A 21610-nucleotide genomic window follows, 5' to 3' on the forward strand; every position below is an offset into this window, starting at 1 on the left:
CCCATTTCTGGTTCCGCAAACTGCTCCTTATGACTTTAGGTACACTCTTGCCTCCCTACTCACAATGCAAATACCATAAAAACACCTTTTTGTTTTAAAAAGTGGCTGCCACATGACCTAAAGGAAGCGTTCCTAATACAGCATTCTTACTGTACATAATTTGTCATGATCACTAGCTGATGAGGGCCTTAAGGGAGGAGATCTTGTCATCCATGTCTGTCTCTCCAGTGTCTGGTACAGGGCCTGGGACAGAAAATGTACTCAGTAAGTACTTCAGCTGAAAAACTATGGGAGGGGTGGGGATCGCAATAAGGCTTTGTTCCAGTGAATCACCCTAATCACCCTCTAAGACAAGGAAATAGGTTTGCTTTAACAACCTTATGACAATGGAATTTGGTCTGTACTTCATGGCAAGAAGCAATGATCACTCATGGGAATAAAGATTAGATCTGATGACTTTCCTTGAGAAATCATGAGGCATAACTAGCATCCCCATTGTACAGAGAGGTGACTGAGGATTAGAGGCTAAAGAATTTGCCAAAGGTTCAGGGTGAGTAAGCAGCAGGGCACTTCACTGAAGCCTGGCGACCTTCCCCTAATACTCTGAATGCTGCCTTTTGCCATAACCCTCCTACAATCAAGATCTGCTATACCAGGGGTGCACAAGCAGAGACAGCGAGCTCTTGACCCTCAACTGAAGGCCAATAACACCTGTGAAATCCCCTTCACTCATTTCCCAAATATCTATCAAGGGGTTCCTGAAGAAGAAAAAGCAGTCACACGTAGCACCCAGCCTCAGCCACGCAACAGTTAAAGGTGGAAGTTCATGCACAACAGCATGTGCAAAGTTCTGAAGCATACTGGGAAGAATGAAGGATGTTCAGTAATGAAGGGGAGTACTGAGAGCTAAAGGGAAGCTGTCAATTAGTCCAGAAGTCTTTATTAATCACCATGAACAAGAAATTAAAAGATGTCCCAGGACCATTTATTTGCATTATAAGAAATATTGTAATCCTAGAACTTTCCATAATTCAGCTGAGGGCTACTTTATTGCTTGATAGAGTAGCTTTCTCCTCGAAGCCTGGAACACTCATAAGCATGTGGTCATGTATTCACTCACTGCAGTGACTTCAGGCCTTGGCTGGGGGTATACACCACTGGGAACAGGGCCCATAACTCAGTATTTCCCCAGAGACTGGTGTTCCCATGGCCATTCCATGACAAATTTAGGATTCCTGAGGATAATAATTACTTCTTACAGAGTGAATCAGATCTGGATTAACCATGATTATTATTATTTTTTTTTTATGGAAAGGAAAAAAAAAGATCTAAGGTAAGATGAAGATGTGTAAGCATTTGTTCATTCTGGTTGAATAAGAACATGGGTATTTGTTATATTATCCTTTGTGCTTATCTGTATGCTTATAATGCTTTATAATTTTAAAAAGAAAGAAATACAACTTGCCTGTGACCTCACTCATATCTCTGCACCTTTCCTACTGACCTTCCTGGCAAACCCCACGACCCTGGTCTCAGCTGCAGGCTGTCCTCTGACCCCATTCCTCCCGGGCACACAGAGGCCAACTCTGCACACTTCCACGACAGCCAGCACCATGCTGAAGATGAATGGATGGTTGGGATGGCTGTCTTCTCCGAGCTACTGGGCCCATATCATGCTGAACCAGAACCCAGCCCACTGCCTTGCAGAAAAGTGTTTTAACACATGGACTGCTAAGCTCTAACAGGCATCCTACCATGCCTTGACTCTTCTACCTACTTGCCAGCAGGGTGACCCTGGATCAATTATTTTTAAAAATCCCAGTTTCCCCATGTGTTAGATGGGAATGATAATGATGCCCTGAGATGGCTGTCATGGGCTTGGTAATAATTTTTACATAAAATATCCCAAACAGTGTCTGGTACATGGTAGCTATTCAATACTCATTGGGGCTGAATTCTGACCAATCTCACAGCTTGTTTGCTGATCATTGTCCATTTCCTTGGCTCTCCCGACAGAGGGTGTGGTTTTAACTCCTTTATGCTCTTCTGGGCTGTCCTGGTTGGCTTCTCCCACAAGAGGCTGAGCTACAGGCAATCGCAAAGAGAAAGAAAAATAAATAAAACCATGGACTTGAAACTTAGCCAAGCAACTGAGAAGAACACAAAGATACAACAGGGAAAATAAAAACACTGGGGAGGCAAAATGCAATTTATAAGATAAAATTAATCTATCGAGCTGCCATAACAGGACATAAAAAGCATAAATACACAGCAGCTTGTCTGAAATGGTTTAAGTTCAGGCTCTCAAAAAGCTGAGTGAGAAAATAAATTCTATCAACTTGTGCCCACTTTCCCAAGAAGAGAGAGGCCCCAGGGTCTTCTGGGCAACTGTGGAAGTAGCACCTGGTTGAGCCACCTGAGTGTCTCAGCAAAAAATAAAAACAATGTTGAGTACAAATGGCAAGCCCTGGGCAAAGTGCCGGGGCCTCTGTAGGGCTGAGTCACCTTTGCCATAAAATCTTTCCTCTCGGCCGGGCGAGGTGGCTCACGCCTGTAATCCTAGCTCTCTGGGAGGCCGAGGCGGGCGGATTGCTCAAGGTCAGGAGTTCAAAACCAGCCTGAGCAAGAGCAAGACCCCGTCTCTACTATAAATAGAAAGAAATTAATTGGCCAACTGATATATATCGAAAAAATTAGCCGGGCATGGTGGTGCATGCCTGTAGTCCCAGCTACTCGGGAGGCTGAGGCAGAAGGATCGCTGGAGCCCAGGAGTTTGAGGTTGCTGTGAGCTAGGCTGATGCCACGGCACTCACTCTAGCCTGGACAACAAAGCGAGACTCTGTCTCAAAAAAAAAATAAAAAAAAAAAAAATCTTTCCTCTCTGAAGCCCCCACAACCATACACTAATTTAATTACCTGCCACCTCCCCAACTCCCAGCTAGACAGGGAGCTCTCAGAAGGCAGAGACTATATTCTGTTTATCTCTCTCCTATACCCAACCCAGTCTATGTGGCTGCAAACACAGCACATGCTCAGGGAATATTCACTGGGTGCATTAATAGATGCCTGGATGGATGGATAAACAGATAAACAGAAGGAGGGAAACAAGGGAAAGGAGGAAGGCAATTCTGCCAAAGGCCCACTTACCTTGAAACCTCAAATATGTTAAACCTAAGGGAGAACCTAAGAGTAAAGAGAAGACACCGCTGGTATACAGCATCATAAAATCCATATGAGAAGTATCATATACTAAGCTATATGAAATAGTAAAGAATGCAAGCTTTGAAATCAGGCAGGCCAGTTCACACCTATCTCAGGAAGTGGGTAACAGTGTGACTACGGCCAAGTCACTTTATCTCTGAAACTGCTGCTTCAACTCTAAGATAGGGAAAATTACTATACCTGCCTCAAAGGACTGTTGAGACAATTCAATTAGATCATATACTTAAAGAGTATAAGACTCAATAAATAATAGGTGCTCAATTTATTTATACCACAGAAGTGCTGAAAATTTACCACAAAGCTACAGTAACCAAAATAGCATGGTACTGGCATAAAAACAGACACACAGACCAAGGGAACAGAAGACAGAACCCAAAAATAAATCCACACATTTACAACCAACTCATCTTCGACAAAGGTAACAAGAACATACAAAGGGGAAATGAGAATCTTTTCAACAAGTGGTGTGGAGAAAACTGGATATTCATATGCAAAAGAATGAAATTAGTCCCTTAGCTCTCAATATAACATAAAAATTAAATCAAAATGGAATAAAGACTTAAAAACCTAAGACCTGATACTGTGAAACTACTAGAAGAAAACACTGGGGAAATGCTCCAGGACATTGGTCTGGGCAAGTATTTTTTTGTGTGTAAGACCTCAAAAGCACAGGCAACAAAAGTAAAAATAGACAGGACCATTACATCAAGCTGAAAAGCTTCTGCACAGCAAAGGAAACAATCAACAAAGTAAAGGGACAACCCACAGAATGGGAGAAAATTTTTACAAACTATCCATCTGACAAGGGATTAATAACCAGAATACATAAGGAGTTCAAACAACTCAATAGCCAATATATATATACATTTATATTTTATGAATGATAACAATGGGCAAAAGATCTGAACAGACATTTCTTAAAAGAAGACATATATACCTGAGAAACAAGGAGATTAGGGGGAAAAAAGACAAAATGGCCGACAGGTATATGAAAATCTCTACATCACTAATTATCAGAGAAATGTAAATCAAAACCACAGTGAGATACCATCTCACCCCAGTTAAAATGGCTTGTATCAAAAACACAAACAATAACAGATGCTAGTGATTGTGGAAAAAGGGGACTGCTTGCATACTCTTGGTGGGAATGTAAATTAGTATAGCCACTATGGAAAACAGTATGGAGATTCTGCAAAAAACTAAAAATAGAACTACCATATGATCCAGCAATTCCACTACTGGGTATATATCCAAAAGGAAAGAAATCAATATATCAAAAAAAATCTACACTCCCAGGTTTATTACAGCACTGTTCACAATAGTCAAAATTCAGAATGGACCTAAGTGTCCATCAATGGATGAATGGATAAAGAAAATGTGGTACATATACACAATGGAATATTATTTGACCATAAAAAGAATGAAATCCTGTCATTTGCAGCAACATGGATGAAATGTTAAATGAAATAAGCCAAGCACAGAATGACCACTACCATATGCTCTCATTCCCAGGTGGGAGCTAAAGAAGTAGATCTCATGAAGACAGAGACTATACTGGTGGTTACCAGAGGCCAGGAAGTGGGGTGGGGATAAAAGAATATAAATGTATTTATTACCACTGAACTGTACACTTAAAAATGGTAAAGATGGTGAATTCCATATGTATATTTTACTTCATTAAAAAAAATTAATAATACCACAGGAAGTCCATGTCCAGAGTCATCTCAGATCCCTGAACCCACTCTGAAATCCCCTACTCTGATACTCTTTCCTGGTACTCATACCCTTCACTAGCAAATCCCAAAGAACATCAACCTCTCTGAACATTCATCTCGCCCCCTCGTTCTCAGTGAACCCGGGCTGTGCCCCGAGGACAATGCTTCTCCGGCAGCCTTCCTGGTCGTGATCATTTCTTTCCCATGTTTCTTGTATCATGAGCCTGGAAATGTGTAAGTGCCTTTGCTCCTCACTGCCACTTCCAGATCATTCTCCCTCTTCCCTACAGCGCCAGCTCTGCAGCTCATGCTGCCAGACTATACATCGACTATCCCACATTTACTGCAGTCATCCATGTCCTGATTCATTGAATTCCTTGAGATTCATCAACAGTTTGGCTCTCAACTATCCTCTGTCTCTACAAGCCTTTACAGTACAATTCCTCAGAGTTGTCTGTTCCTGGTGTCACCAGTCTCCTCCATCCTCTCTCTTGAACCCATGCCAATCAGGCCCTGCCCACTATATGGACACGGCTCCCTTCAAAGCCACCAATGACTTCCACTTTGCTAAATCCCAAGCCCAATCCTCAGTCCTTGTCTTATTTGTCATACTAGCAACGACTGACACAGCTAATCTGTTCCTCACTCAGCTTCTGGAATTTCATCCTCTCTTGGCTCCCCTCCTACTTCACTGGCTGCTCTTCTCAGTCCAACCTTTAATCACGAGAGAGCCCCGGTTTCAATTCTTGGACCTGCGCCCTGTGGCTCCAAGTCATGTGGCTTCAAATATTAGCAATGTGTTGCTGTTTCCTAAGTTTGTATTTCTACCCAGACTTCTCCCCTTGACTGCAGGCTGATCTATCTCCAACTGCTTACCCGACATCTCCCCTGGGATGGTCCACAGGCATCCCAAAATAGTCTAAACCAAATACATAACATCCCCCTAAGCTTGCCTCTCCTGCAGTTTTTCCATCCTTCCAACAGATCACATCCAAAGTGATCCTTTAAAGCAGAGGTCAGACCACCTTTCTTAAAGGTCAAATAATAAACATTTTAGGCTTTGCAGGTCCTAGGGTCACTGTGCCAACTACTCAACTCTGCCATCATGGCAGACATAGACAATATGCAAATGAATGGGTGTGGCTGTTTCCACAGAACGTTATTTGCCTTGGGCTGAATTTGGCCCACAGGCTGTCATTTGTCAACTCCTGCTTTAAGACTTAAGTCAGATCATATCGCAGGTGTTCAGAACTCTCCAACAGTTCCAATCTTACGGAGAGTAAAATACAAAGTCTTAGACCTGCTCCCTCCTTGATCCCATCTTTGAGAACTCTCCCGCTTTCTCACTCCACTCCAGCTTCATAACTGGCCTCTCCTTACTATTCATCCAACTTCCCAAGTTCACAGCAACACCAGGCCCTTTGCCTTGTTCCTTCTTCCCAAGATGACTAGTACACTCACTTCCCCTACTCAACACCTGGTTCTGTTCAGATGCCACCATCAGAAGCTCATCCTACCACTCATGAACACCAGCAAACCCCACCCACTCCACATTCCCCACGCTCTCACCCTGCTGCATTCTTCTCCACAGCACTTCTCACATATTTTACATATATGCTTATCAGCTTATGACCACCACCACCATGCCCCGTTGCCGACAAGGATGTAATAAGCTAGACACAAACTTCATCTGTTTTGTTCATTCCTATCCCTCCAGTGCCTAGAGTAGTGCTTGGCATACAGAAGAAATTAATAAATATTTTTTAAATAAAGGATTACTGTTGTCCTTGTTATTGTGATGCTGCTATTAGTGTACAGCAACAGTTCAAAATTAGGGTCAACATATGTACTTTTGTGGATTCATGAATCCTGAGAAAATTATGTAAAATGCTACATGTATGTGCTCACCAGCATTATTCTGTGAGAAAGCCTTCGGCTTGCTTCAGATTCTCAAAGAACTGGTGGTCCAAACTCTAAGCACAACTGTCCTAGACTAGAGGACACCCCCAGAGGTGCTTCCTCCAAAGTCTCTGGATCCTAACTACTTAAATATATTTTAACCCAGGGACTCTCTATTGTCTTGGCCCCCAGGAGAGCAGAGACAGCAGATTCAACATGAGTGGTGAGGAAGGTCACTTCTAGAGAAAGGCACAAAGTCAGCAGGATTTAGAATTAGCCTTGAGAACCTTGCAAAGAGAATCTCACTTGCACACCTCTGACGCCATGTGCCTGAGGCTTCCACAGATGAAGCCAGGCAAAAAAGCCCAGATTCAAGTGATCCCACCACTGGGGCACCTACAGACAACCCCAAGGGAAAGCAGCAGCAACCCTGCAAGACTTGTGAGCACTACAAGTCCCCGGATCCAGACTCCAGAATAAAATGAAAGCAACAGATTCATTTTCCTTATTGCGTTCCCTCAGTTGTACATTTGTCAAGAGTCAAGATTAATCACTGCAATTCATGAAATTTATACTCAAACTTATTGCAATTCTAAACAACAAGGTTGACATTTCAAGCAGTTCTATCAGGCCGTTTGTCTAGCTCCTGGAGAAAACATTTTTCTTGGTGCTTACCATTCAGTAACGTTGTGTCGGACGTCGGCCTCCCCTCCATCAATGCTTCAGCCAGAATTAACTTTCGGTGAAGTTGCTTATTGCGAGTTTTAAACTCCTTCAGCTCCCCCTGCAACTTCAAGATCTGGCCCTGCAGCTGGGCCACCACCTCCTGCGTGCCAGGGAGATAATACGCACTTCCTAATGATCGGGATGGCTTTACTAGGATTGGCAAGCGGGACTTCTTAGCATCCTGAAAACACACACATATAAACAATGAATACACACTGAACACACTTTGGTTGCACAGTCAACATTCTCATGCCAACCTCACAAAATGGGATTCAAACTGCCCACCCAAACATGTATGTTTAACCACCAGCCAGAGTTTGCACCTTGGCAGGCCCCCCACCTCTGACCATCAAGGTCCAGGCTTCTCCCGACAGCCTTGGCAATCCAGATGTTCCACTTACGGCAGTCCCTCCAATACAATCTTTTGAGAAACATTTTTATTTCCTTGTTTCCCAACGATTCTTCAGTCTAAGCCAATCTGCCTCCCACCCCTGCTAGTCTACTAGAACCTTCCTTCAGTGGCTAGTGGGTCACTAACCCCCTATGCATCTTCCAGGCTCAGAACTCCCAACCTGCCGACCATCCCAGACATCTTCAACTATGGTAGTTCACAGGCACTCCAAAGTCCTCTGAAAACTCTTTGATTCCTTTCCCCCCATGTCCCCACCCGAAAATCTATGCCACTTCAACAGTCTCTGTTTTGGTGAATCATATGACCATCGCTTACTATACAATCCAGAACCCTGGGAATCATTTTTAAACTTCCCTTTATTCTCATCACTCACTTTCCTCATTCCTTAGGTTCCATTAATTCCAACTCCCCTGTTGTCTCTCAATTCTTTCAGGTCTTCTCATCCTGCACTGCCACCGCCACACTACAAGACATTGTCAGCTCTCACCTAGGCCATGGCAACAGACTCGAGTGGTCTCCACACACTCACTTTTGCCCTCTCTTATCCACTGTCCATGCTGCAGCAGTAAGGCAGACCTACTATTCCTCTTTACTGATTAGAACTCCTTTAAGTGCTTCCCAACTCCCTTATGACAAAGGTCAAAGCCCATAGCACAGCCTACAAAGTCCTGCGTGACCTGCAGCCCGAGACCACCTGCAGCCTGAGACCACCTGCAGCCTCCAACCACACTGACCTCCTATTGGTTCTTCAAATGCCACATTCCTTGTACCTCAGGACCCTGACATATGCTTACTCTTCTGCCTAGAATGCTCATTTTCCACCTCCCACCCCCATTTCCCATGCTAACTCCAATTCATTCATTAGGACTTAGCTCAATTGTGCTTCCTCAGGAGACTGGGCCTTGATTTCCAAGACTAGGTCAGGTCTCCCAGTTATACACTCACTGTCCCCTACAATTCTCCACAGAGAATATTAATAATACTATAATTAAATGCCTGTGCACTTACTTATTCACTGCCTATCTTCAGCACCAGCCTGTAAACTCCAAGGTTCAGAGCCTCTGCGTATCTTGGCCAGACTCTATCCACAGTTTCCAGCACAAGAAGTTGTGCACAGTAAGTATTGGACAACTCTTTGCAGAATGAACATGCAAATAATAACTTAAGAGGCCAAATGGGGGTGTCTCTCAAGTGGGGAATTATATATTTAAAAGCTGAGGAGAGGGACTTGAATCTAGAATAGATAAGGAACTATTACAACTCAATAATAAAAACACAAACAATCCAATTAAAAGATGAACAAAAGATCTGATAGACATTTCTCCAAAGGAAATAGACATATTGCCAATAAGCACATGAAAAGACGTTTAACATCATTAGTCATCAGGGAAATGTAAATCTAATCACAATAAAATACCACCACTTCATCCTTGTTAGGAAAAAGCTATAATCAAAAGGACAATAGTAAGTGTTGGTGAGGATGTGGAGAAATTGGAACCATCATACACTGCTGGTAGGAATGTAAAATGGATGCACTTTAGAAAACTGTCAGGCAGTTCCTCAAAAGGGTTAAACAAAGAGTTACCATATGACCCATCAATTCCGCCCCTAAGTATACACTCAAGAGAAATGAAAACATGTCCACACAAAAATCTGCACATGAAAAGCAACATTGTTCCTAATAATCAACCCATCAAAATCGTTCAAATGTACATCAACTAATAAATGGATAAATAAAATGTGGTATATCCATCCCATGGAATACTGTTTGGCAATAAAAATAAATCAAGTATTGATACATGTTACAATATGAATGAACTTTGATAAGATTATGATAAGTGGAAGAAGCCAGTCACCAAAGACCACATATTGTTTGATTCCATTAATATGAAATATCTGCAATAGGTAAATCTAAAGAGACAGAAAGTGGGTTAGTGGTTGCCTAGGGCTGGGGGTGGGTAGCTGGAGGAATGGCAAATGAGTACAGGGTTTCTTTTTGGGATGATGGAAATATTCTAAATTGATTGTGATAATGGTTGTACAACTCTGTGAATATACTAAGAAAACACTGAATTATAGACTTTAAATGGATGAATTGAATGATATGTGAATTATATCTCAATAAAGCTGTTATTAACATTTTTTTTAAAAAAACAGTAGAGGAGAAGGAACCCAAGAACAGGAAACATTTGGGTCCCAAGGACTGAGGAAATCACCAAGGTCTCTCAAGAAGGTAAGGAGATGAAGGGCCTCTTCTTGCATATTCTAGAATGTAAAATGCTTTCAAGCACATTCTCCCATAATCTTAAAGTAAACTCTGCATTCCCGGAGATCACAGGATAATCGCAGTTATCATGCCTATCTTCCGGAGCAAGAACTGAGACGTCAAACAACTTGTCCAATGTCACACAGCAAGAAGGTTCAATAGTCAGACCTCAGACTAGCTCTTCAGACTCCAGTGCTCAGTTAAGAAAGGCAAGATACTTTCAGGCCTGAAAATGCAGGGAAGAGGAGTAAGAAGGTTCAAGGACAAGAACAGTTTGAGGTGGCGATGTGGACCACTTGGGAGGAGGTGGGTGCATCATCAAAGAGGGCTGGAAAATAACAATCATCTGCCTGGTCCTCAGTCTCCACCAACCTTTACTCTTGGATCAAAATCTGTGTCTCATACAGCAGTAGAAAAGATATCTGCAAGTGCACAAATACCAATTTCAAGCTGGAAGTCTGCTGTCAGTTAATTTAATGCTGGTTCTAAAATAACACTAGACAAAATGCTACCTTATGGACTCTGAACAGAGTCCCACCTACCACCTTATTAAAAGATATTATATTGGATCTTCCCACTTGGGAATGGAAGGGGACAAGAACTCACACACTCCTGCTCATACAAGGTACTGCAATAGGTGCTTGCCACACATTACCTCATTTAGCCATCATGCCAGCCTCAGGTTCTAGGTCACACTGATCCCACTGGAGGAGCCGCTGAGAAAGGTCAGGTGACTTACTACCCAAGGACTCAAAGCAGACATTTGGCCAGGTCTGATACAAACACACATTAATGTGTAACGTCTATCCTCTTGCCTCATAACTAAACAACTGGAAGGATATCTGGTCTCCCTGTCTCACCTTCAGGCTGCACTGACAGTCCTTTTAACAAGATACCAGAGTATCCTTTTAAAAGAGGTAAGGTAAGCCATAGGAATACTGACTTCTTGACTACCAAAGACCACAAAGAATATCATTAAATTTCATCTACTTTGCATAGATTGGAGGCTATAGCTGTGATAAGATGGCTCTTTCCTTCCTGAGAAAAGTAGGTTTATAATATCTCTGTCTGCCTCCCAAACCAGACTTTAGGACCGTCATTCCAACTACCACCTGAGTCACTCATGACAGTTTTCTGAGCCATTTAGAGCTTATATTTTTTCATAAGTAAAATGTAGGTGATACCTAGCAAACTCATACTCTTAGGATGGTTAAATGAGATGATATAGAGAGTATCTAGCACAATCCCTGGCACATATAGCAGATACTAAAAATAATAATAAATAAATAAATACAGTTTCCTTCCTGTTGAAGACACAAGCAAGAAGGATAATTTCAAACTAAAAAAAAAATTTTAAATATATTTGGAGAGATTAAGTCTGTTCAATTCTCCAATTATCCTAAACATAGAATGGTATCTCCCACACAATAGAAAAACACAAACAAAAAAATCAGACAAAAAAATCTAGTTTTCCTAATATATAGGTATAAACTGAAGGAGCCTGGGCAGATGAGAGCATTTCTATTCTAGCCAAACTGCACATATTTGCATTTCGAGTACCATTAATATAATGACAGTGTCTTTTTTTTTTTTTCTCTGATATCTTTAGAAAACCCTTTTCTAGAAATTACAGTTTTGGTGCATAATTTAAAACAATCAAAAGCAATTTTGCTAATGATACATCTAACTCTCTTTGGTATGCACAAAAGCAGTAATTTAGTGGTCAGAAAATAAACTTAATTCTCCATTCTGATGCTATAAAGCAATGTGTACAGTTGATTTCTCAGATACAAAACACCCATCAGAAATGAGCACACGAACAGCCGACACTGGAGCTGTGTCAGAAACATGACCCATTTTTTTCTCTACTAGAACAAATCTCCCTGCTGTGGGGATTCTCAACCCCATGCCTTGTCCCCAAGAGGATTTTAGTAAAGGTCCGATTAAACATTGCTAAGAGAGTCTGGCTTTTGACACTCTGGCATATTTAATGGTATATGTGAAGAACCTCAGATACAACACCTAGACCAACCAAAAATCAACATGCAGACATTCACCCAACAAAACCAGACTCTGTCATTTTGTTGCTACCACAGCTGGGAGGTAGCTTGACCTAGGGAAAGGGTGTGGCCATGGGGAGCACAGTGGGAGTCCCAGTGCAGCCCCTTAGCTGCTGGCCAACCATGAGCCTGCGGGATCTGCCTTCCTCATCCAGCTTTCCTCATTGTGTTGTAAGATAAGAAAATATAGACAAAGCCCTCAGAAAAGTACCTCTCCTACACAAAGTCTGCACAAAATAAAACTGAGGTTCTCATCCCTACCTCTAAAGTCAGGTTATTACAATTTTCCTGCAACCTGCGAAAGCGAATGTCCACCAATAGATGAAAGCAGTATAAATTTTGGCACGTTGCCACAATGGACTTTTACGCAGCCATTACAAGGAAAGATGCTCCTCATAATGTGAAAAAGAAAGCTACAGGTGGACATATAAACAGGATCCCACGTGTGTATTTTCTAAGGAAAACACATAAATATCATAATATATAGATAAATTAGATAGGACTAGGTGGGGGAGGGAAAAGAGGGGGCTGAGAGTGAGGGGAAGATTCAAGGGGACAACACCTCCAGGCGGAGGCCAAGGTAAGTGCAGGCCAAGGGACACACCGGAGTTTCTCTTCATATAAATGGAAAAAAGTGATGGGATTAGGGGTAATTCTTAAAGTTTTTTGTTTGTATAAAATATGTGCATAATTAATATCTAGAAAAACTTACTCTGTCAGTCCCACTGGGGAAGGAGCGGGAAGTGGCCTGCCACCCAGGCTCCCTGCACCAGTTCTCTGGCTGATGCTCGGCGCTCAGCACGGCGTTGGTTGGTTTCTCTTCCCGAGCCTCTCTCTTTCCTTGGTGTCTGAATCCCAGCAGGTCGCCCTCCACGGCTGCAGTCTGCGATGAGGCGTCTTTCAGCTTCCTCTTGGATGCTTCACCCGCTTTTACTAGCTGGGCCTCCCAAGCTAGTGGCTTCAGTTCATTATGTGACTTGGAAAATGAGTTGGCTTGGACAAATTGTCCAAGTTCACCTTTTAGCTGAACAGCTATTTGCTTAAGTGTCTTCTCAGTTTTACCATCAAGACGATCTCCGGAAACTTCCTGCTCTGTCAAGCGTATTCGGTCCAGAAGCAGTTCACGAAGCATTTTCAGAAGGTCTGGTCTGTTTTTCCAAAAGGAAAGAGGTGGGAGAATTAAGCTGTCTGCCACAGCCTTGTCCCCTTGCTCACATTCCACCCAAACTAAACACAGTGTGTAACCACAACATGCCAGCAATAGCACTAAGTATTTTATCCCATGTAACCTCATGACAACCAAAGAAGGCAGGTACTACCTTGTCTTTTTCATGGGCAAGAAGACAAGAGGCACACAGCTAGTGAGTGAGCAGCGTGGATCTGTGAATGCAGGCTGGGCCTGGGTAGGAGCAAGCAGAATCAAAGGGTGTCCATGACAATTATTGGTCCTCCAGCCCCACTATGACTATGGTCCCATTCCTACATCCAGGAGCAAGTATAGCTTTAGATGAATCTGACCAATCTGGCTGGTCCATCGATGACCTGATCCATCATAGCACACAATGTATGCTCATAAAATAGATGTTAATGAAGGGAAGCTGGTATACAAACACAGTAAAAAGGGCACTGCTTTGAAGGCAAATAAAAATGGCTCCAAATTCTACCTCTGCAATTCTTTGAAAGGAAGATAAGTCTTCTTCCACAAGACAGCCATAAGCATTTTTTCTTTTTAATTTAGAGATAGGGTCTCACTCTGCCACCCAGGAGTGCAGTGGCATGATCACATCTCTCTGCAGCCTCGAACTCCTTGGCTTAAGTGATCCTTCCACCTCAGCCTCCCAAATAGCTGAAACTATAGGCATGCACCACAATACCCTGCTAATTTTTTTTTTTTTAAGAGACAGGGTCTCATTGTATTGCCCAGGCTGGTCTTGAACTCCTGGCCTCAAGCAATCCTCCCACCTCAGCCTCCCAAAATGCTAGCATTATAGGCATGAGCCACTGAGCCCAGCCCAGTCGTGAGGATTAAACAAGATGGTGTATAAGTAGCAGATGCTTTTCATGTCCCTTGCCACGTGCCCTTGGACCATCTCTGATTTCAGCTGTAGCTATGCTGGCAGTTCCTATAGACATAAGACAGTCACACCTTAAGCACCCTCAACATTTCTGTTGCCTTGAGGCATTTTCCAGAGCTCTCTGAGCCAGCCAGTAAGGCAGTGTCAAGTGTCAAACAGTTTATATTTCTGGGGGAAACCCTCAATCAGTAGGGGAAGAGAGCTGGTGGGTAAATGTCCCAGTCTCCCACCCTTCAGAAGGACAATGCAGGCACAAACTATACAGCTCTCTGAGGGTGCCCAGCAGGATTGAGGCCGAGCTGCCCACAGCAGTAACCAGATCAATACTAGACCCTCAATGCCTTTGTTTTCATTGCTATCTTCCTCTCTCTGAGCCCTCCTTCCTGTTGCCTGCTGTCACATCCCAAATAAATCACTTGTACTCAAGTCAGTATCTCAGGCTCTGCTTTCCAGGGACTAAAACTAAACCAGCATGTAAAACACTTGATATGGAGCCCAGGGTAGAGTAGTTCAGAAAGATTCCCTTTTGTGCTTCTTGTACCAGGCACTATCGTGGGCACCAGGGAGACAAAATGGCCCACAAGGCCTTACGTGGGTTTTAGAAACAGCTATATAAACAAATCATGAGGCATACAGAGCGACTATCCCAGAGTGTCCAGCTGGGGAGGCAGGGAGAATGTCAGAAGGGGGCTTCTGACACCAAAGAGAAGCTAGCCAAGGGGAGAGGTGATGGAAGAGCCTAAGCAGGGAAAACAATGGGAACAGAGTCAAGTGGCGAATAAGGAGCTGAGGCTAGAAAGCTAGGCAGGGAGAAACAAAGAGTCTCATACACCACGTTATGGACAAGAGGGCCACCGAAAGGCCCTGAGATGGAGTGGCCTGGTCACAGGTGTGCTTCAGAAAGGTGACTCTGGCTGCTGTTGCGTAAAGAACGAATGGAGAGATTTCCCGTCAAGATGCTCCCCTCACACTGCTCTAATGACAAAAAATGACAACAAGGTATACATAACAAAAAATAAATTTAAGGTACACTATAGGGCTCAAAATCAAGATAAAAGTATCCAAAGATCAGAAACAGAGGAGGAAACCCATAGCCAGGAGAAAGAGGCTGAAGTGGGCAGCATTTGCAGGAAGCAGCAGAGCCAGAAATTCAAGCCCCATGCTGGAAGAGAAACCAGACAGATTTCATGGGTCTAAAGTAGGACTCTAGAAGGGCCAAGTCGAGGTAACTTCAAAATCACCATGCAGGCCAGAGTAAGGGTGGAGTAGCACTGGGCTGTTGGCACAGGCAAACCACACTCACGACCAAACTCCAGTATTAAAAAAAGACAATAATCCATCAAATGAGAGAATTCACACTTGAGGAAATAGAAACAATAACCAATCTGAAAAAGATTTTAAAATAAGTATGTTTAATTCATCTGAAAAATAAAGGAAGAAAACAGGTTCATAAGAAGAGAAGAGAAAGATATTATGACATTGAGGCAGAAAATTATGGGAAAAGTGCCTGGAGGGGCAAGCCCAGAGGCAGACCCAGGTCGGGAAGCTGCTGCTAACTCTTGGCAGAAGGAGCTGTGGGTCCAGATGAGGCAGTGTCCACAGAGAAAGGGGAACAGAATGGCCCTCATCGGCGTTAGCTCTTTTCCTTCTCCCTGCAGTTTCTCCTACCTGCCTGCCTTCAAGCAGCCTCGTGTAACAGTCAGACCAGACTCTACCAACTGCTTTAACGTACCCTGACCTTCCCGTCCTGGGATCTTTCCTCCCGCTGGAAATGACACACACCCTTGCATTGTCTTCCCAGTGAGCCCTCTGAGGGCAGAGATATGGCCCTCTGCATGTCTATTATCTAGATTGGGGCAGAGTCAATTCAACTCAAATTAAACAGCTATAGCAAGTACACTGAAATGGGATAAAAAAAAATTAAAGTATTCACAAAATTTAAATGTATGCACATTTTTCACTTCTAATATAGGATCATATAGGTTACATAAACCATCTTAAACTATAGTAAACCCAGACTTTTAAAATATTTGTGGTATTTCAAGCTTCAGGGGTTATTAAACTAAATTTTCCTTTCCTCTCCCTCTTTAATATAGATAAAAAATAATGACAATTGTTATTCAGCTAGCCAAAGGAGGACCATCACTCACCACCAAACAACACACAATAAAACCCAGGAAAAAGACTTTACAAATGGATAGTAAAAGGTAGTGAAAGAGGCCATTATAATATACTAAATTGGTGGTGCTATTAAATAAAACATTTCAAGTGTAATTTTGTTAGAAATCTGAATAGAGGATTCATTAAGCCATCACCGTTATCAGGACCTTTGGAATAGTTCAGCTCAGGGATCTTCTCAGAGCTCCAAATATTGTTCATATACCCTTCCGGAGCATCTCTGCCATGCAGAAGGAGTAAGGGGAAAGGAACTAACATGTACTAAGTACTTACCATGTGCCAAATCCTCATAATAAGACTGTGAGGTAAGGACTGCTACCTACCCCCACTTTACAGGTAAAGGGATGGGCTCCTAAAGATTCAGGAGTGGCAGAGAAAGATTAGAACCCAGACCTTTCTGACTCCCAGCCATCAGTTGGGGCTGAAAAGGGCCTGTCTGCCAGAGGAAGCATATCCCCCAGCCCCAATCATCACGCTCCCACCGCAGCCCATGGTACCTTCCCCTAGCTTGCACCACCCAAGTGCATTCCTCCATGGCCCTCAGAAAGAAAGTGGTATCTTTTAATTCCCACATAAAGTTTATGACCTTGATGTTTAGGAAATCCTCTATTGCTCAAGCATCTACCTGTGATCCTGTGATAATAAACCAGATTAGCCACTGAGCATGTCTCCCCAGAAGAATCATGCTATAAAAATGTGAGACAGATGTCAGGGATTGGGGAGGGGTTAGCCTTGCTGAGCTCACAAAAACAGAATGCTGTAATCTCTTTTTAGCTGAAGAAATGTCCATAAGGCTTAGCTCATTGATGATATAAGAAATTCTACTATTCCTGTCTCTTGTCAAGAGTCATGGGCAATAGCCACTGGTACAAGTTCTCTGTCTATACTAGAAGAGAACTGAAAACTTTTGTCAAACACATACCACATGCTAGCGATTTTTCTTAAACATTTTTTTTTCTTACTCCTCACAGTAACCCTAAGGACTGGTCAGAGAAACTGAGGCACTGAGAGATTAAGGCACAGCTCTTTTGGCTCCAAAGCCCAAGCAGCTGTTATAGATGGACTAGAAAGAATATGCAAGGGGTAGAAGTGGAGGGAAATTGCTCTTAAAGGATTAATTAAAAAATACAAACATACTGTTTCTCCTTTTTTATTTTTAAAAAAACAATCTGTAGTATTTCCTCACATAGGAATGACTCCCAGCAGATATAATAAGAAGAGAATTTTAATTTAAGCTCTACATAAAACAGCAGAGTCATAACTACAATGGTATTTTTTAAGCTATTGCAGAAACTGGAAGAGATTTCAGTAGGGCTGATTTCTCTCGCGGACAGCAAGGCAGCCCTTTCTGGGGCTCCCAGGAATAATTCTCAAGAAAAGCTTTCTTTCTCCTCTTTATAATGGGCTTGCATGAGGCTCTGCTGAAGTCCCCTCACAGCCACTAGCATGCAGCCTAATTACTTAATTGCATGACTGGCAAGATTCCTTCCAGGCCATTTCAGGAGCTCTCTCAGGTAAATTACACAGCACCATCATCTAAATCCATTTAGCAAAATGAGTTTGTTCTCCCCCTAAACTAGAGAGACAAAGCAATGTCTGGGCCCATGTCTACCTGGATTCCAGTAACAATGTGGCCTTCTCATTGATGAAAGGGGCATGCAGGTTCATGAGCTCGCCTTCTTCCAGGTTCTGGTCTCCAGGGCAACCAGATTTGTGGTCTCCATCGTAGTCTGATATACTGGAATCTGTGTGCTTTAAAAATCCATTTTTGCAACCCCCTCTGAAACGATCCTCCATAATCTGTAAATAAAGGTATTTGGTCAAATAGTGGAAATGGAGGAGGGGAAGGAGGTACACGAAGGATAGAGAAAGGATGGAGAGACAGGGTAAGAGAGAGAAGATGAAAGGAGGAGGAGGAGTGGGGAGAGGGAGGAACACAGGCATACAGGTTCACACAAACACACTTTAGTGCAGGGAGACATTCTAGAAAGAGGATAGAGATGTTTACATCGCTCCTCCTCACCCTCAGTTTCCTCATCTATAAAATGGGGATAGTAATGTTACCTCGCAACATGGTTAGGAGAATGACATGAGATGACTGGCTCGGGTTAAGCGTCTTACTACAGGTCTTACTCACCACCCTCTTACTCACACATCGGATATGTGTTCTCCCACCCTATGGCCTACTCCTTATAAGTTCTTCCTATGAAGGGTACAGAACCCATGTCATTAACAATGATGTGGATATTTATTATATTCTTCTTGCAGTGTATCCTCATTACATATCAGAAAGGCGACTTAGTCTTTACAGACACAGACTAATTAACATGGCTTTGATTTGTCTCATTAGGAAGGTGAAGAGTTCCTAATTCCCATGGAGATGTTATTTACAGATCCACCTTTGTGGGTCACTGAGGGTCCCAGAGGAGTGGTACCAAGGATGCATCTAGTGAAAGCCTATGCTGGGCATGTCTTAAGGTGCCGCAATTAGCATTCTTTCTTCCCTATCCAAAGCTGTAAATTTCTTCTACCAGTCTATAAATAACTCCTCTTGACTTCATTACCGCTGGTGATATACACCCTAGCCATCACCCCCATCTCTCTACACTGGGTAAAATGATTAAGATTTTTAAATGGAAGACCAGACTCACACAAATGAGCTCTTATTTATAGGGTCTTGTTTGCCACCGATCTAGTTATTAAATCCATCAAATAAGCAAACTCCAAAGAAGGAAAAGCCTACAATAATCATTCTCTTTTACTGACCACTTATTACGTGCTTTTCTATTTAAATAACAAAACAATCTTAAAAGGAAATATTATTATCTTGATTGATGAGGAAACTCAGGCTTAGAGGTAAAGTAATGGTTAAACCAAGGTCACAGAGATGATGGTGCCAAAGCCAAGACTCAAAATGAGGTCTTTCTGATTCTAAAACCTCACTTTTAATTACTTTGCTCTCCAAAACCACCTACAATTTATTATCTCCCATTCACAACTCCATGAAATTGAATACCTAAAAAGCCTAAACTGCCCAATCTGCAGCATCCTATCCCCTACCACCTACCAATCTTTGGGGTTCTTTCAAACTTGGAGAATGCCTGCTCCGTATGTTCAGCATGAATGTGACTGAAGAGCATTCTGTGTGGATGGGGGTCAAATGATCACAATGGCCAGCCGACATGAAGCTGGGTTCCAGATCAGGAGACTGCAGAGGGCCCCTGGGAAAGAGAGCCTGGTTCCACCAGCAGCTCTTTACACTGCAGTCAAATGATCTGGGACTTCACAGCAGTCCAGACACAAGGGTTCTCACCCCAACTCTGTCACCAACTTACTCTGTGCCTCGGAAAGATCACCTTCCCTCATAGGCCTCCGTTTCCAATGGATAAAATAAATGGGTTGGATTAGATCTCTTGAGATCTGACCAGGTCCAACATCCAATGCCTGTTATTCTCCTATAACCACCCCATTTTTATTTGTACCTATATGTCTGTTTTCATGTTTCATGACTGGCTCTATCACCCAGTTTATAACTTCTGAGGTAAAAGACCTACTCTCTTTGCTCTCCACTGGCACACACAGCAGACACTCGACATAGGAGGAATGAACAGAAAACCCATGTACTCATTCCAGACGGGAAGACTGGCTTGGGCACAGAGTGGGGCGGATAGAATAAGGAGTTAACTGCCACGTTCCTACCTCATTACCCTGCTCCAAATGCTGGTCACTCAGGAAATTATTCTCGTCATCCTTTCCAATTTTGATCATGTCCTCGTCCTCCTTGCTAGCCAGAAGCTACATGGAGCATGGTATGATGTGAAAATGCAACCCAAAAAAGTGTGCAGCATGAATATGTATGAATAAGTCAGTGATGTCTTTTTTTAAAATGCAAAACAACAAACAAACAAAAACAAGGCAGAAACAAATGCCAAAGCCATGAAATAAAAATTAACCAAAGTTAGAGTTGCTAGTTCTGGCAAATCACACACAGCTGCCTGGATCAAGCATAATTTAAGGACAAATTCCCTAAGAAATAACTAAAGGCATTTCGCCTTGCCCTTGCCCGGCCTTTCCTGAGCTGCTGTAAATTAAATATGCTGTCTGTTGTGCCGCTGCCATTCCTGCCTTTGCTAAATTCACTTTCAGATTATATAAAAGTAACAAGATTTTGGAAAATAGCTATTGATGGAATTGAAAATATCAAATAGCGAAAAAGCAATAAATTTCACTTATGGTGTGCCCAATTTATGTGTCACTTCTCCTGTTTAGCACAGGCATAAACCTCTTGTTGGACTGTCACACATCTGAGATGGACAGTCCCCACAACACTGTCATTTTGCTGACAAAAAGTCTTCATCTCTAATGAGAAGAGTATCACGCTTGCCTGGTGATAACTTTGTGCTTTTGGAAATGAAGGACAGTTATTTATAAAGACTGCATAAATCCCTAATTCTTTAAAGTGTAAATCCCAAAGCTTCTGCATTTTACAGAAGCAACAGTACAAAGTTCTCAAGAGAGCCAGTTCTCAACTCTCTGGAAAAGCAAAATTCCTAGTCATGGGATACTTGGATTAGCCAAATAAATAATAAAAGGAAAGGTGGCCACACCCAGGGAAGGAATCAATCAAAGGTGTTTCAAAATTATATCAAACCTCATCTCACCCCTGAAGTAGTTAACTCTGCACTTAAGGGGTTAAAATCAGAGTAGTGGGTCACTTATTGGGCATGTTGCACATACGAGATATCTATGGTTCTAGCTCAATAGTTTTATTTTGTAAATTTCTATGTTTAGTCAATTGCCCCCATAACTCTCCCAGCACAACTTATATTCTCCTGATCCTCCTTTTAGAAGAAAAACCCTTGTTTTGGAAAAAGAAAACAAAACCAAGCAAACTGACTTTAGTTTTTATAGAAACTTTCCAGGATCAGGACACATTCAACCTAACCATATGCAAATGTGCAATGAAGATCAAACAGAACTAATGATCAAAACTATACCATCCAACTATACCATCAAGCTTTAAACAGACTAGATGTGTAAATATACTCAGTAAGACA

At 42.5% G+C, this 21610-nt stretch overlaps 1 protein-coding gene across 8 annotated transcripts in view; it reads right to left on the minus strand.

Annotated features, from left to right (window-relative positions):
* Positions 1 to 21610, minus strand: part of CDK5RAP2 (CDK5 regulatory subunit associated protein 2) — a 174154-nt gene that overhangs the window by 49954 nt on the left and 102590 nt on the right. For 4 of the 8 annotated variants that reach the window (XM_076008992.1, XM_020289456.2, XM_076008988.1 and 1 more), the window contains 5 exons: positions 20253 to 20348; positions 18166 to 18353; positions 13013 to 13448; positions 7512 to 7743; positions 1963 to 2085 (listed from right to left, as the gene is read on the minus strand). In XM_076008992.1, coding sequence (XP_075865107.1) covers positions 1963 to 2085; positions 7512 to 7743; positions 13013 to 13448; positions 18166 to 18353; positions 20253 to 20348 — 1075 coding nt within the window. The remainder of the gene's footprint in view (positions 1 to 1962; positions 2086 to 7511; positions 7744 to 13012; positions 13449 to 18165; positions 18354 to 20252; positions 20349 to 21610) is intronic. The other 4 variants (XM_076008991.1, XM_076008989.1, XM_076008987.1 and 1 more) reach the window with 3 other exon arrangements.

The sequence above is a fragment of the Microcebus murinus genome, chromosome 12, assembly GCF_040939455.1.
Source record: "Microcebus murinus isolate Inina chromosome 12, M.murinus_Inina_mat1.0, whole genome shotgun sequence".
Taxonomy (NCBI): domain Eukaryota; kingdom Metazoa; phylum Chordata; class Mammalia; order Primates; family Cheirogaleidae; genus Microcebus; species Microcebus murinus.